The sequence below is a fragment of the Aquarana catesbeiana genome, linkage group LG08, assembly GCF_042186555.1.
Source record: "Aquarana catesbeiana isolate 2022-GZ linkage group LG08, ASM4218655v1, whole genome shotgun sequence".
Lineage (NCBI taxonomy): Eukaryota > Metazoa > Chordata > Amphibia > Anura > Ranidae > Aquarana > Aquarana catesbeiana.
Genome location: NC_133331.1, coordinates 305,763,586 through 305,780,745, shown reverse-complemented (window position 1 = coordinate 305,780,745; position 17,160 = coordinate 305,763,586). Strand labels below are relative to the sequence as shown.

The window sequence follows — 17,160 nt, the reverse complement described above, 5'->3', positions numbered from 1 at the left end:
GTTAGTGCAAATAAAAAAAGTATCACGGACAGTACTCAATTTTCTCCATCTCTATTAATAAAACACAGACCTGACCAGAGAGGTGAGGAGGATTCTGGGAGGTCACATGACATCACTCTTATCTCTATTAATAAAACCAAGACCTGACCGGAGAGGTGAGCAGGATTCTGGGAGGTCACATGACATCACTCTTATCTCTATTAATAAAACCCAGACCTGACCGGAGAGGTGAGGAGGATTCTGGGAGGTCACATGACATCACTCTTATCTCTATTAATAAAACACAGACCTGACCGGAGAGGTGAGGAGGATTCTGGGAGGTCACATTGTTAAGGAATGATTAAGAGCTCCAATCGAGCCCAAGGTTATCTGCTGCTGTCTCTAATTTGAAAAGTGTTGATATGCATGCATATAAAAGTAAACACTCTGAGACACGCTCAGAATTGCTAACTCATTACACTTCTGATTTATTCAAGGCGGTGCTAATGTTTTATACACACAAATACGTCATTGCTATGTTAGTCTAATAGGTGCATCTCATTGGTTAAGATAGAAAAAGAAGATGGAGAATTTTCATAACGAGGTTTGGCTCTCTTTGGTCTTATCTTCAGTTCCGCGTTCTTTTGATGTGTGGGATGCAGGGGGTACACGCCATCTTGAGAAAATATAGGAACAGAGCAAATCTGTATACTTATATAATGAGTAAGGAGAAAAATATGTATGCACATAAGAAAATAGACATTTTCAGATTACTATTATTATTATCTACATCACATTCCTTCACAACATGACATCACTCTTATCTCTATTAATAAAACACAGACCTGACCGGAGAGGTGAGGAGGATTCTGGGAGGTCACATGACATCACTCTTATCTCTATTAATAAAACAGACCTGACCAGAGAGGTGAGGAGGATTCTGGGAGGTCACATGATATCACTCTTATCTCTATTAATAAAACACAGACCTGACCGGAGAGGTGAGGAGGATTCTGGGAGGTCACATGACATCACTCTTATCTCTATTAATAAAACACAGACCTGACCGGAGAGGTGAGGAGGATTCTGGGAGGTCACATGACATCACTCTTATCTCTATTAATAAAACACAGACCTGACCGGAGAGGGGAGGAGGATTCTGGGAGGTAACATGACATCACTCTTATCTCTATTAATAAAACACAGACCTGACCGGAGAGGTGAGGAGGAATCTGGGGGGACATCACTCTTATCTCTTTTATTTCTCATTTTAGAGCCCGTCCCTACTAAGGGGAACCCCATGCCAAAATTAAAAGAAAAATGCATGGGGGCCCCCCAAAATCCATACCAGACCCTTATCTGAGCATGGAGCCTTGCAGGCCAGGAAAGGGGGGTGGGGGGAACGAGTGAGCTGGCCGGGTGGTTGTGGGGGTGCGGGGGGTGACTTATCAGAATCTGGAACCTAGCCTCCCCCCATGTGAATGAGTAGGGGTACATTGTACTCTCTTCAGTTGCTATTGAGATTTTACTCGCCCAGCTGAAGTTGGCTGGTTTTTACCAGATATATAATCTATACGTGTAATCATTAATAGAGGTGACTGGACCAAAAAGCTGCTGGGAAAATGCTAAAACCGAACGTAGACTGCAGTATCTTTATTCAGCAAAAGGTGGCGATCTTGCTTAGAACCCAGAGACAGGAAGTGATGTAACCTGCAGAAAAGGAAGTGATGTTAGAGGAAGTGATGTAGAGGAAGTGATGTCGATACAGACAGGAAGTGATGTACATTACGCACAGGAAGTGTTGTTTGAGCACAAACAGAACATTCCTGATAAAAGAGCTGGGGAGAAGTAGAGAGAAGACGTTATTGGTAGCCGAGGAGGTAATAAGATATTATTTTCTATTTACACCCAGTAACCCCCCGCCTCTTCCTTCATAGGCACTGTGATGTCTTTTATGGTTTATAGACTGAATACATTCTAAATAGAGATGGGCTCAGGCACGTTTGAAAACCCCACATGCCCGGCCCTGCCAGAAAGCCAACACTGCAAACGGCGAGACATTTCCCGTTCTGCAGCTGCAGAGATCGGGAAATGTCTCACTACCTGTGATTAGCTCCGTGCAGTGTTGGCTTTCTGGCGGGATCGGGCGTGTCGGGTTTCGAACACGCCCGAGCCCATCTCAAATCCTAAATATAGAGACGTTTATCCAACTGTCCATCATGATTTATAGACCGGATACATCCTAAATATAGAACCATTTATCCAACTGTCCATCCAGAGCCTCTGGTTTATAGACCGGATACATCCTAAATATAGAACCATTTATCCAACTGTCCATCCAGAGCCTCTGGTTTATAGACCGGATACATCCTATATATTGAACCATTTATCCAACTGTCCATCCAGAGCCTCTGGTTTATAGACCGGATACATCCTAAATATAGAACCATTTATCCAACTGTCCATCCAGAGCCTTTGGTTTATAGACCAAACATATTCTAAATATAGAACCATTTATCCAACTGTCTATCCAGAGCCTCTGGTTTATAGATCTGATACATCCTAAATATAGAGACATTCATCCAACTGTCCATCCAGAGCCTCTGGTTTATAGACCAGATACATCCTAAATATAGAACCATTTATCCAACTGTCCATCCAGAGCCTCTGGTTTATAGACCAAATATATTCTAAATATAGAACCATTTATCCAACTGTATCCAGAGCCTCTGGTTTATAGACCGGATACATCCTAAATATAGAACCATTTATCCAACTGTCCATCCAGAGCCTCTGGTTTATAGACCAAATATATTCTAAATATAGAACCATTTATCCAACTGTTCATCCAGAGCCTCTGGTTTATAGACCAGATACAGCCTAATTATAGAACCATTTATTCAACTGTCCATTCAGAGCCTTTGGTTTATAGACCAGATACATCCTAAAAATAGAGCCATTTATCCAACTATCCATTTAGAGCCTCTGGTTTATAAACCAGATACATCCTAAATTTAAAAGAGCATACATGGGCCATGGAAGGAAAACACAACCCACAGGTCCCTAGTATTAGGAATTTGGGGAGTGTGGGGGAGGAGAAGAATAACTTAAAGGACGTCACCCTAATCCACAAAGTACGCCTTAATGCCTGTTATAAAGAATTTTTATAAAGTAATTCTAAAATCAACCAACTCCATCTCCAGGGCCCAAATCCAGCCAAATTGAGTAAAAGGGGTGGGGAGTGCTTCTTCTCAAGGGGTTTGCCTTGACCTATAACAACTCCTCCTGCACCTAGATGTAGATCCGTTACAAATACAGCCACGCGTATTTTGTGGATTGCTGTGACATACTTTAAGTTAATCTTCTCGACCCCTGCTTGACAACAGAAGTAACCAGTGGCAAGAAGATTCTAGAAGTCATCAACAATATCATTGAGCTGCTGGCAGGTGAAGTGGAAGTATTTAGAAGGACACAAGGATCTCTACAAGGACGTTATGATGGACAATCAGCCGCCCCTCACATCACCGGGTAAGAGGAGACTTTATTGTAAAGGAGAGAGCAGTACGGAGGGTCCACCTAGATCCCCCATCATCTGATAAACACATAGAAACAATGTATTCAGTCAGTGTGTGTGTTTCCTACAGATGGATCCAGTAATGGGAACCCACCAGAGAGATGTCTCCAACCTCTGTTTTCCTGGGATTCTACACAGGAAGGTCACATCATCCCTCACCATCATCAGGTAGGTGGGACTGAGCATGTAGACCTAAAATGTGTTCTAAGCTTTGAGATAATATTTTATGTAACCTCTTGTTCCTTTTTATAAATGTATTTTATCATCTTTGGGGTTTAGGGCGAAGAACTGAAAAACATTAAAGTTGAGGTTAAACAGGAAGAAGAGACGTTGGTGAGTGGAGATCAGCAGTCTATGGAGGAAGGTTGTCCTCTGTATTCCGAGACGTCTACAAAGGAAGATCACAACTATACAGAGAATGATCAGGTAGATGGGACTGGCCTAAAAGAACTCAAAAATTATTATACGAGAGGACATTCTTCTATGCAATCTTATTTTTGGAAGAAATGTTTCAAGTGATAAAATGCAGTCTTTTATACAATTTAGAATGAAGAACAGAAAGTCACCGTAGTTGAGGTTAAGAAGGAAGAAGAGACGTTGGTGAGTGGAATTCAGCAGTCTATGGAGGAGGGTTGTCCTCTGTATTCCCAGAATTCTACACAAGAAGGTCACCACTATACAGAGAATGATCAGGTAGATGGGACTGGGCAAAATGAACTTAAATATAATTCTATAGGAGGACATTCTTCTATGTCATCTCTTATTATTGGCAGCAGTGTTTCCAGGTGTTATATTTTATCATCTCTGGAATTTAGAATGAAGAACGGAAAGACATCAAAGTTGAGGTTAAAGAGGAAGAAGAAGAAAGGTTGGTGAGTGGAGATCAGCATTCTATGGAGGATGGGGAGATGATTACGAAAAGTAAACAGGAGGAACCTTCTCTACATATGGACACAAGTAAGTCATAAACATTAAATGCAGAAAGGGTTCACATTTTTATTTTACTTTTTTAAGCATAAAGTATGTATTGTTAAATAGTTTAAAAAAAGACAAATGTCTATCAAGTTTATCCAGAAACGAAAAATTGCAAAGAGGCAGACCCAGGAGGTAAGAAATGCCGCATTAAATTTGTCCATAATTCATTTGGTAAAAAAAAATTCCAGTCCACTGTGAAAGACTATTCCTCATTTTTAAAGCTGGTGTAGCAATGAACCCTTCCACATGATATAAGGAAATCTCCAGTCCTTACCAGAGGAATGTAAACTATGTGTTCCTCAAACTACTTAGTATTCCCAATATAGTGTACACCAGTTCTATTTTTTTAAATATAATGTTCCCAACAAATGAGGAGGAGATACTGTACACCATATGAAAGGTCCATCTCCATTCCTCAATATAACGTCATGTTCCCAACAAATGAGGAGGAGATACTGTACACCATATGAAAGGTCCATCTCCATTCCTCAATATAATGTCATGTTCCCAACAAATGAGGAGGAGATTCTGTACACCATATGAAAAGACCTATCTCCTCCACGATTGGGAAGATGATGTTCTATTGAGGAATGGAGATGGACCTTTCATATGGTGTACAGTATCCCCACCTCATTTGTTGGGAACATGACGTTATATTGAGGAATGGAGATGGACCTTTCATGTGGTGTACAGTATCTCCTCCTCATTTGTTGGGAACATGACGTTATATTGAGGAATGGAGATGGACCTTTCATATGGTGTACAGTATCTCCTCCTCATTTGTTGGGAACATGACGTTATATTGAGGAATGGAGATGGACCTTTCATATGGTGTACAGTATCTCCTCCTCATTTGCTGGGAACATGATGTTATATTGAGGAATGGAGAAGGACCTTTCATGTGGTGTACAGTATCTCCTCCTCATTTGTTGGGAACATGACGTTATATTGAGGAATGGAGATGGACCTTTCATATGGTGTACAGTATCTCCTCCTCATTTGTTGGGAACATGACATTATATTGAGGAATGGAGATGGACCTTTCATATGGTGTACAGTATCTCCTCCTCATTTGTTGGGAACATGACGTTATATTGAGGAATGGAGATGGACCTTTCATGTGGTATCTCCACCTCATTTATTGGCCAGTTTCTTTTATTGTGTGAAATATTGGGATTTTTTGATATCATGACTCATTTTGCACTGGTCTAGTGAATCCGTGATAGATTCACTTTTAAAAATTCATGTTTATGATCACTGCTGTACACTATATGAACTGTATATTCCTTTTATGGTTTTTAAGAATAGGAGGAGGAATGTCCTATTCTTCACCATAACCTTATCATCAATGCACAAATACTGTTGCTTAGTGTGGTTTGGGTATTTTGTATCATTGATCTGGTTTTTATTTCTATTTTGCTGTCGCAATTTCACCCAATTCAATGCCAGAGCTGTGGGAACATTTTGAAAGCTAGAGATAGATCTATGACTTCTGAATACAAGATATTTGAGAACAGATGTGACTTATATTAAATATTGCTTTCCAGCAGACGCACTGTGTTTTTGGAATAGAAATACATCAGAGGGACATCTTTTTATATCTCCAGATTGTAAGGCAGAAGATAATGACATTCCACAATATTCTCCAAAAGTGACCTCTGATCGGTTGGTTAGATCATCAGATCCATCTAATCCTGAGGAACCTTCTGAGAAATCCAATACTATGACTTCAGATGTCCATCCAAGGTCAATGGATCCTTCTAATCCTGAGGAACCTTTTGAGAAATCCCATACTATGACTTCAGATGTCCATCCAAGGTCAATGGATCCTTCTAATCCTGAGGAACCTTCTGATAAATCCCATACTATGACTTCAGATGTCCATCTAAGATCAATGGATCCTTCTAATCCTGAGGAACCTTCTGATAAATCCCATACTATGACTTCAGATGTCCAGCCAAGATCAATGGATCCTTCTAATCCTGAGGAACCTTCTGATAAATCCCATACTATGACTTCAGATGTCCAGCCAAGATCAATGGGTCCTTCTAATCCTGAGGATTCTTCTAATAAATCCCATACTATGACTTCAGTTGTCCATCCAAGATCAGTGGGTCCTTCTAATCCTGAGGAACCTTCTGAGAAATCCAATACTATGACTCCAGATGTCCATCTAAGTGCTGACAGATCAACAGATCCATCCAATCCCCAGATATCTTCTTTAAGCCATAAAGGGGTTCACACAGGAGAGCATTCATTGTCATGTTCAGAGTGCGGGAAGTGTTTCACCACAATAGAAGAACTTATCAGACACCAGAGAGTTCACGCAGGTGAGCATCTTTATTCATGTGCAGAGTGTGGGAAATGTTTCAATGAGAAAGGAAGCTTTCTTAGACACCAGACAAATCACACAGGTGAGCGTCCCTATTCATGTCCGCACTGCGAGAAATGTTTCTTTCGGAAATCAGCGATGGTGTGCCATCAAAGAATTCACACGGATGAGCATCTTTTCCATTGTTCGGATTGTGAAAAATGTTTCCTTCATAAAGAAGCACTTACTATACACCAGAGATATCACACGGGTGAACGTCCTTATTCATGTTCAGAGTGCGGGAAATGTTTCACTGAAAAGAACGACCTTCGTAGACATGAGAGAATTCACACGGGTGAGCGTCCTCACTCATGTCCAGATTGCGGGAAATGTTTCTTTCGGAAATCAGCGATGGTGTGCCATCAAAAAATTCACACGGATGAGCGCCCTTTCTCTTGTTCAGATTGTGACAAATGTTTCCTTCATAAAGAATCCCTTGTTATACACCAGAGATATCACACGGGTGAGCGTCCTTATTCGTGTTCAGAGTGCGGGAAATGTTTCATTGAAAAGAACGACCTTCGTAGACATGAGAGAATTCACACGGGTGAGCGTCCTTACACATGTTCAGAGTGCGGGAAATCTTTCATTCGCAAAGGACAGCTTATTGCACACCATAGAACTCACACGGGTGAGCGTCCATTCCCTTGTTCAGAGTGCGACCAAAGTTTCTGTCAAAAACGACAACTTATTGTGCACCAGAAAGTTCACACCGGTGAGCGTCCATTCACTTGTTCAGAGTGCGGGAAATGTTTCCTTGAGAAAGGAAAGCTTGTTAGACACCAGAGAATGCACACAGGGGAACGCCCTTATTCATGTTCAGAGTGTGGGAAAGGGTTCACTAGGAATGAACATCTCCTTAAACACCATAAAATTCACACGGGTGACCGTCCTTACTCGTGCTCAGAGTGCGGGCAAGCGTTCACCGAGGAAAGAGGCCTTTTGGAACATCAGAGAATTCACACAGGTGAGAGTCCCTATCCATGTTCAGAGTGCGGGAAATCCTACATTCGTAAAAGAGATCTTGTTAGACACCAGAAAATGCACACAGGTGAGCGCCCTCATTCTTGTCCAGAGTGCGGGAAAGGTTTCATTCGCAATGTGGACCTTGTTAAACATCAGAAACGTCACGCTGCAAAGCGTCCTCACTAGGTTCAGGATTCGGGAAATTTTTTATGCCCTGTACACACGGGTGGACTTTTCGACCGGACTGGTCTGACGAAACGAATCCAATGGACAATTTGACCGTGTGTGAGCTTCATCGGATCTGCAGCAGACTTTTTCTGTCGAAAATCTGACGGACTTTAGATTTGGAACATGTTTCACATCTTTCCGCCGGACCCAGTTCCTGTCGAGAAATCCGCTCGTCTGTATGCTAGTCCGACGGACCAAAACCGACGCTAGGGCAGCTATTGGCTACTGGCTATGAACTTCCTTATTTTAGTCCGGTGGTACGTCATCACGTACGAATCCGTCGGACTTTGGTGTGATCGTGTGTAGGCAAGTCCGTTCGTTAGAGAGTCCGTCGAAAGTCCGTCCAACCTTTGTTGCCGAAAAGTCCGCCCGTGTGTACACGTCATTACAGATAAAATAAGTTGGAAACATCAGAGAGAACCCACCAGCTGATCCTTTTAACAAATGGACGATGACTTTTCCAGGTGGATCTGTTGAGTCCTTAGAACATCTGGAGGACATGAAATAGTTTTTTTAGGGGCACATCCCGGCAAAAGTGATATTTCATTTCTAGGTGGAGTTTGATGGAGCGAGTCTTCCCTTGTCTTCTTCTATTTCTTGGAGACTCTGATGATGGGACATACCAAGAGAACAAATGTTACCCTACGAGCCTCAGATTCTCCTAGGGAGGGTTTTGGATAGACCTAAGTGGTATACAATGCCCTTTACAGTATATTAGGGGAATAGCAAAAATTAATATTAGAGTTTTAGGATTGTGGTTTGATTGATATGTACCTGTAAAGAATAAATGAAAGGAATATTGTTCTCACGGTACTGAGCTAGTCCAGTATTTACACCAACAGTACATGAAAATTGGCCACTGGTCGTCAGTCGGGGAAAAAAACAGCACACTTACAGATAACTAAAGAGATTATTGATTTAGTAAACACATTGAGAAAAGCGGACATAAGAAGCTACTGCAAATAATGGAAGCGCTATCAGAGAATGTAGTGTGGATGGTGGAGGAGATCTGTCGGAGAATGTAGTGTGGATGGTGGAGGAGAGCTGTCGGAGAATGTAGTGTGGATGGTGGAGATCTGTCGGAGAATGTAGTGTGGATGGTGGAGGAGATCTGTCAGAGAATGTAGTGTGGATGGTGGAGGAGAGCTGTCGGAGAATGTAGTGTGGATGGTGGAGATCTGTCGGAGAATGTAGTGTGGATGGTGGAGGAGATCTGTCGGAGAATGTAGTGTGGATGGTGGAGGAGATCTGTCGGAGAATGTAGTGTGGATGGTGGAGGAGAGCTGTCGGAGAATGTAGTGTGGATGGTGGAGGAGATCTGTCGGAGAATGTAGTGTGGATGGTGGAGGAGATCTGTCAGAGAATGTAGTGTGGATGGTGGAGGAGAGCTGTCGGAGAATGTAGTGTGGATGGTGGAGATCTGTCGGAGAATGTAGTGTGGATGGTGGAGGAGATCTGTCGGAGAATGTAGTGTGGATGGTGGAGGAGATCTGTCGGAGAATGTAGTGTGGATGGTGGAGGAGATCTGTCGGAGAATGTAGTGTGGATGGTGGAGGAGATCTGTCGGAGAATGTAGTGTGGATGGTGGAGGAGAGCTGTCGGAGAATGTAGTGTGGATGGTGGAGGAGATCTGTCGGAGAATGTAGTGTGGATGGTGGAGGAGATCTGTCGGAGAATGTAGTGTGGATGGTGGAGGAGATCTGTCGGAGAATGTAGTGTGGATGGTGGAGGAGAGCTGTCGGAGAATGTAGTGTGGATGGTGGAGGAGATCTGTCAGAGAATGTAGTGTGGATGGTGGAGGAGAGCTGTCGGAGAATGTAGTGTGGATGGTGGAGATCTGTCGGAGAATGTAGTGTGGATGGTGGAGGAGATCTGTCGGAGAATGTAGTGTGGATGGTGGAGGAGATCTGTCGGAGAATGTAGTGTGGATGGTGGAGGAGATCTGTCGGAGAATGTAGTGTGGATGGTGGAGGAGAGCTGTCGGAGAATGTAGTGTGGATGGTGGAGGAGATCTGTCGGAGAATGTAGTGTGGATGGTGGGAGGAGAGCTGTCGGAGAATGTAGTGTGGATGGTGGAGGAGATCTGTCGGAGAATGTAGTGTGGATGGTGGAGGAGATCTGTCGGAGAATGTAGTGTGGATGGTGGAGGAGATCTGTCGGAGAATGTAGTGTGGATGGTGGAGGAGATCTGTCGGAGAATGTAGTGTGGATGGTGGAGGAGATCTGTCGGAGAATGTAGTGTGGATGGTGGAGGAGAGCTGTCGGAGAATGTAGTGTGGATGGTGGAGGAGATCTGTCGGAGAATGTAGTGTGGATGGTGGAGGAGATCTGTCGGAGAATGTAGTGTGGATGGTGGAGGAGATCTGTCGGAGAATGTAGTGTGGATGGTGGGAGGAGAGCTGTCGGAGAATGTAGTGTGGATGGTGGAGGAGATCTGTCGGAGAATGTAGTGTGGATGGTGGTGGAGGAGAGCTGTCGGAGAATGTAGTGTGGATGGTGGAGGAGATCTGTCAGAGAATGTAGTGTAGAGGGTGGAGGAGATCTGTCGGAGAATGTAGTGTAGATGGTGGAGGAGATCTGTCGGAGAATGTAGTGTGAATGGTGTGAGGAGATCTGTCGGAGAATGTAGTGTGAATGGTGAGCGGCCCCACAGAAGATCCTAGCATGGATAGTGTAGGGTGCAGCTGCCAGAGAGCATGTTGTGTAAATGGGGTGGGAAACTCTGGAAGAGGGTTGCTTTTGCATGCATGGGGATGCACAGGTGTTCCGGTCATTCTTTTGCAGCCAGTCTCACATACAGTATGTCAAACGGGACGCACTGGTGGCACGGACACAGCCGCTGCCCCCAATTTGCATGGCCCGAGCGCATACTGTCTTCATTTGGGGATCCAGATCCATACCCACACCCATACGCAAACACGACCCTTGTACAGTCATAAGCTTATATACACCCATGTGAAGGAGGCCTTATATTTCAATAATTACTAGGTTTATGGTTTTTTTGCCTCAATTTTCAGTTTGATTTTCATTCTTGTTTTTTTTTTTCCGTAATTATTAATATTAAAATGTTGTCAAACTGTTGTTTTTGATTTTATTTTTTTTTCTCATTCTTTAGCTAAACTATAATCTGTTTGATAATAGAGAAATGGGTCCATTGTGTATTGATAATTATATTATTCCTTTAGTCCTATAAAAGAGAAATTCAAGAAGTAAAATGGAGATCACTTTTCCCCTATAGTTGCAGTTTCATATTACATCTCCAAAACAATCCTGTATAAATACATATAGTGCTACCGAGGGGTTAGGGCAGAGATGGCGAATGTTTTGGAACTACATTTCCCATGATGCTCAACTACACTTCAGAGTGTACGAGCATCATGGGAAATGTAGTTCCAAAACATCTGGGGTGCCAAGGTTCGCCATCACTGGGTTAGGGCATGGGATACTCAAAAGACCATGAGTCAAGTCTCCGAGCCGCCTAAGGCCTCACAGGTAAAAATAATGTGTCAATTCTCTGGGTAGTCAAAGGCTTCCCAGCTGAACAACATGAGGCAGGTCTCTAAGCAGTCTAATGCCTCACAGCTGGGGACCATGAGGCAAGTCTAAGGCCTCACAGGTGAAGACCATGAGGCAAGTCTCCGAGCCGCCTAAGGCCTCACAGGTAAAAATAATGAGTCAAGTCTCTGGGCAGTCCAAGGCTTCCCAGCTGAACATGAGGCAAGTCTCTGAGCAGCCTAAGGCCTCACAGATGAAGACAATGAGGCAAGTCTCTGAGCAGCCTAAGGTCTCATGGCTGAAGACCATAAGGCAAGTCTCTGAGCCCCCTAAGACCTCACAGGTAAGAATAATGAGTCAGGTCTCTGGGCAGTCCAAGGCTTCCCAGCTGAACAACATGAGGCAAGTCTCTGAGCAGTCTAAGATCTCACAGCTGAAGACCATGATATAATGCTGGCCATACACTATACAGAAAATCAGCCGAACAAATTTTCGAAAAACGATCGTTGGACCGTGACCGTAAACGATCGTGCCATCATGTAATGACCGATAAATTGTTCAGTGGACATGAATAAATAATTTTTTGTTCGTTTTTTTACATATACCTAGTGCAGACAGTTCGGACGGGAAACACATTAACCTTGCAATTTATCGTATGTTTGGCAGAAATTTTCCAAACTTCCCGTTCGTTTTCTTTCCACAAAAACGTCACAAACGATTATCGATTTGTGCCCATTAACTTGCCGAAAAACGAACAAAGTGTCTATACGAACGATTTTTCGGCCGATTTTTCGTATAGTGTATGGCCAGCATAAGTCTCTGAGCAGTCTAAGGTCCCATGGCTGAAGACCATAAGGAAAGTCTCTGAGCAGTCTAAGGTCCCATGGCTGAAGACCATAAGGAAAGTCTCTGAGCAGTCTAAGGCCTCATAGGTGAAGACAATGAGGCAAGTCTCTGAGCAGTCTAAGGTCTCATGGCTGAAGACCATAAGGCAAGTCTCTGAGCCGCCTAAGGCCTCACAGGTAAAAATAATGAGTCAAGTCTCTGGGCAATCCAAGGCTTCCCAGCTGAACAACATGAGGCAAGTCTCTGAGCAGCCTAAGGCCTCACAGGTGAGGACAATGAGGCAAGTCTCTAAGCAGTCTAAGGTCTCACAGCTGAAGACCATGATATAAGTCTCTGAGCAGTCGCCCTACCTCCCAACTTTTTGAAATGGGAATGAGGACACCTATCGGCAAAAGCATGCAGGCATAGGACACACCCCTTGTCACGCCCCCTTTAGGAAGAATTGTACGAAAAAACAAGATTGTTTAAACCCACAAGTGCTTTTTTTTACCGCTACTATACCTTTATATTGGCTTTTGGAATTTACAAATGCAGCAATTTAAAAATCAGATGAAAGGTTTAGCGCTGGAAAACACTTTTTGATAGATAAAAATTGTATTTTATATACAACTATATAGATCAGACCAAAATGAGGGACAAATGAGGAGGAATGAGGGACATTGCTCCAAATTAGGGACAGTCCCTCAAAATCAGGGACAGTTGGGAGCTATGCAATCCAAGGCCTCACAACTGAAGACCATAAGGCAAGTCTCTGAGCAGTGTAAGGCCTCACAGCTGGCGACCATGAGGCATGTCCCTTTGGCACCTGGTTACCTTATGGCAATGCACAACTGCTGGTAGCCAAGGCAACCTCCAGAACACTACACAGTCACAGAGATCAATTTATGGTCTTAACTCACAAGTCCCCAGGACAGCTGCCACCTTCCAGCTTTCCCCCGACACAGTCCAGTGATCGAGACAATCCTTCTCCAGACCAGATCCCTTGTTGTGAGGACTTGCATTCAACTTCTAACAAGGTCCATCCAGGCCCTAAGCCCTCACACTGCCGAGTCCTCTAGAACAGCCGTACAGTCTATGGGCTGCCTAAGGGCAAGAGAACCCAACTCTCCAGTATTTTGGACTATGTATTCCTTCAGCAGCCCCCTACTAGACACTCCTCTCCAGGGATAGGTAGCACTGGTGCCTTTTTAGTCTTCTGTCAGCATTTTCACCTCGCAGCAGACTCTCACAGCAAAGAGAGCAGAGGGATAGCATAAATACAGTATATAAAGTTCACCCTAATATTACTTGACATATATGGGTGTAAGTAGATAAGGTATCAACATTTCAAAAACTTATATAGATATACTGTACTGTCCATGTAGTCAACTGGGACACAGTCTAAAAAGGCATACAAAAAAAGATACAATACCCAATATTATTCTGTAATGTGGGAAGATTGGCTCAAGGTTGTGCTTCCATGGAGTCCGACATCCATCAATTTCTTTTTAAGGCTTTTTTTTCCTACTTTTATTTATAGAAAATTTCAAAACCACCAAGGGTTTCCCATGTATGGGGATTTTCAGCATCCCTCTTCAAAAAGCAAGTTAAATACTTCACTTCAGCCGGCTGGCTATCTCAGTCCACTGAAACCTTTCATCTCTTTCCACACTGTCCTTCACACAACAACGCATGTACACACTTGTTTCTTCCTCATCACCACAGGGACTCCTTAGGGAAGGAGGAGCTCAGTCAGTTTCTTTGCAAAAAACAGAACTATAAGCGTCAAAACTGTGTGAGGTTCTACTGAAGAGACGCGATACTAATGCATACATTTTGGGACTGTGTGCTATTTCTCTAAAGGGGACTGAGAGCTCCTGGTTTGTAAAGAACTTTGCCACTGGTCCATGGAGACTGCGATTATTTTCCTGCGCCTGGCCGTAAGTTACTTCAAAGGTGTTGTGGCAGGATGAGGCAATGCCACTATGTGATAAGGCTTGTGGAGAAAACAGGCCCACTAATGGCACAGGTGTGCACTGTTCTTTTAGCAGTATAAGGATGAGAGGTCAGTGCCCCACCCTTCCGTGGGGGTCAGTGATTGTAAGGGAGACAAGAAGTGCACATCTGCACCATGCTGTCCAGGACGGGACAGACCAAAAACCTGAGAGACAGGGTCTCATTAGGAGATCAGAGGTGCCCTAAGCCAGAGGCCTCAGTCTGAGAGAAAGAAACCTTTGTCCCCTGGGTGAGACCCTGTCTCTCGGCTTCTTTCTCTCAGACTTGGGCCTCTGGCTTGGGGCACCTCTGACCCCCGGTTGAGACCCTGTCTCTCAGCTTCTTTCTCTCAGACTTAGGGTCTCACCCAGGGAACAAAGGTGTCCTAAGTCTGAGAGAAAGAAGCTGAGAGAAAGGGTCTCATCCGGGGGTCAGAGTTGTCCCAAGCCAGAGGCCTTAGTCTGAGAGAAAGAAGCCGAGAGACAGGGTCTCAACCAGGGGTCAGAGTTGTCCCAAGCCAGAGGCCCAAGTCTGAGAGAAAGAAGCCAAGAGACAAGGTCTCACCCAGGGGTCAGAGGTGACCCAAGTCTGAGAGAAAGAAGCCGAAAGACAGAGTTTCACCTAGGGGTCAGAAGAGGCCCGAGTCTGAGAAAAAAAAAAATGAGAGACAGGGTTTCACCCAGGGGTCAGAGGTGCCCCAAGTGAGAGGCCAGAGTCTGAGAGAGAGAAGCCAAGAGACAAGGCCACACCCAGGGGTCAGAGATGCCCCAAGCCAGAGGCCCGAGTTCGAGACAAAAGCCTAGAAACAGGGCCTCACCCAGGGGTCAGAGGTCCGAGCCTGAGAGAAAGAAGCCGCATGACAGGGTCTCACCCAGGGGGTCAGAGATGTCCCAAGCCAGAGGTCTGAGTATGAAAGAAAGAAGCTGAGAGACGGTCTCACCCATAGGTCAGAGATGTCCCAAGCCAGAGGTCTGAGTATGAAAGAAAGAAGCTGAGAGACGGTCTCATCCAGGGGTCAGAGATGCCCCAAGCCAGAGGCCGAGTCTGAGAGGGGTCAGAGGTGTCCCAAGTCTGAGAGAAAGAAGCCAAGAGACAGGGCCTCACCCAGGGGTCAGAGTTGCCCCAAGCCAGAGGTCCGAGCCTGAGAGAATGAAGCCGAGAGACAGGGTCTCACCCAGGGGGTCAGAGGTGCCCCAAATGAGAGGCCAGAGTCTGAGAGAGAGAAGCCAAGAGACAGGGCCACACCCAGGGGTCAGAGATGCCCCAAGCCAGTGGTTGAGTATGAGAGAAAGAAGCTTAGAGACAGGGTCTCACCCAGGGGTCAGAGATGCCCCAAGCCAGAGGCCGAGTCTGAGAGAGAGAAGCCGAGAGACAGGGCCTCACCCAGGGGACAGAGATGCCCAAAGCCAGAGGTCTGAGTATGAGAGATAAGTTAAGCACATACGGGGTATGAAGTAAGGAGTAACTCGGCTTCTGGAGTGAAGTAAATCAGCAGTTGCCACGGGTAACCCATGGACTGGTGGAAAGTAAATAGCAGCCTGTCGTGAAGCGTGGTACCTGGGTAGGGTGAGGTGTCCTCCAGTAGCGAGGGCGTTGGTGCTCTGGCCTCCTCCCCAGCAGTTGGTGTCCTATAGCAACCAGAACTGAACCCACGTTACAGAGACACCAGCCTCACTGTCCGGAATGGTAGAGAAGAAGGATTTAACTAAATGCATGCATGGGGTTCACACAGGTGCACGGTGGTCCCCATTCTGTAACTGGGAGGGAGGTGGCAGAGCTACACTGGACAGGTGGAGAGGGCATAGGCGCAGCAGTGTTCCTCCTCAATGAAGCAGTTGATAGTCAAGGTGTGCAGTGACATGGGACAACATGTTTTATTTGGTACGCGGCTAATCTCTAAGTTGGTAAGACACCTTAAAATTGGTTTCACCTGAATGTGGCCTCTGCCTGGTCCTGGGCCCTGATGACTGTGTGCATGGAAAAGGTCCTCCATGAGCAGGTCAAGTGACCTTGCCCACTGCCTGGTGTAGCCCAAGAACCCCTGTGGGCATACAGCTTTACATACTAGGCAAATGAATACCACCTACCGCCCATCCCACATAGAAGTATTTTCATATTCCTATTACTTTCAGCCCGTCACTCTGCATTAAACACATGGATATGTCCTTCTCTGTGAGCCTGTGGCTTTCCATTAAACACAGGAACATTTAAATCAATCTATTTCAACACGGCAGATTGCTCTAGCACATTGTTAATACTTCATGCAGAGACACTCTCTTCCACCAGGGCGGCGCTATAGTTGTCCTAGGTAACCTATGGCTCTGGCACACTGAGATCTATGGAGGTTTCCAGAGACACCTTTGCTTAAAAAGACACTGTTGCTAGTAGAGATAACACTTCTTGTTCTGTGGTCACCCCCTACCACATCTGTCCCAGCAAATAAATCAACAAATCAATACAAAGCTAAAATAACGATCCTTCCACATGTGTAAAAGTGTTTGAATTCACCCCAGTACAATGTATTTCAAGTTTTACTTTGTTTTTTTTTATTATTTAATTTTATATTTATAAATATAAAAACATAAGCAAAAAAATTGCTCTAGTTTTTTTTGTGTTTTCTATCTAGATTGTATCTGAGATATAATCTACATGTGTAATGATGGATGTAACATAATAGAGGAATGGACCAGGAGGCAGCGGGGACAAGGATGAAATATAGGCTGCAGTATTTATATTCAACACAAGGTGGCGA

General features: G+C 44.5%; 1 protein-coding gene across 1 annotated transcript; it reads left to right on the top strand.

Moving 5' to 3' along the window:
- The first annotated feature begins 1,688 nt into the window (after positions 1 to 1,688).
- Positions 1,689 to 11,116, top strand: LOC141105056 (uncharacterized). Its single transcript, XM_073594886.1, has 7 exons — positions 1,689 to 1,859; positions 3,366 to 3,507; positions 3,624 to 3,721; positions 3,833 to 3,979; positions 4,100 to 4,246; positions 4,369 to 4,510; positions 6,076 to 11,116. The coding sequence occupies exons 2-7, from the start codon at positions 3,474 to 3,476 to the stop codon at positions 8,049 to 8,051; spliced, it is 2,544 nt and encodes an 847-aa protein (XP_073450987.1). The 5' UTR covers positions 1,689 to 1,859; positions 3,366 to 3,473; the 3' UTR covers positions 8,052 to 11,116.
- Positions 11,117 to 17,160: the final 6,044 nt, after the last annotated feature.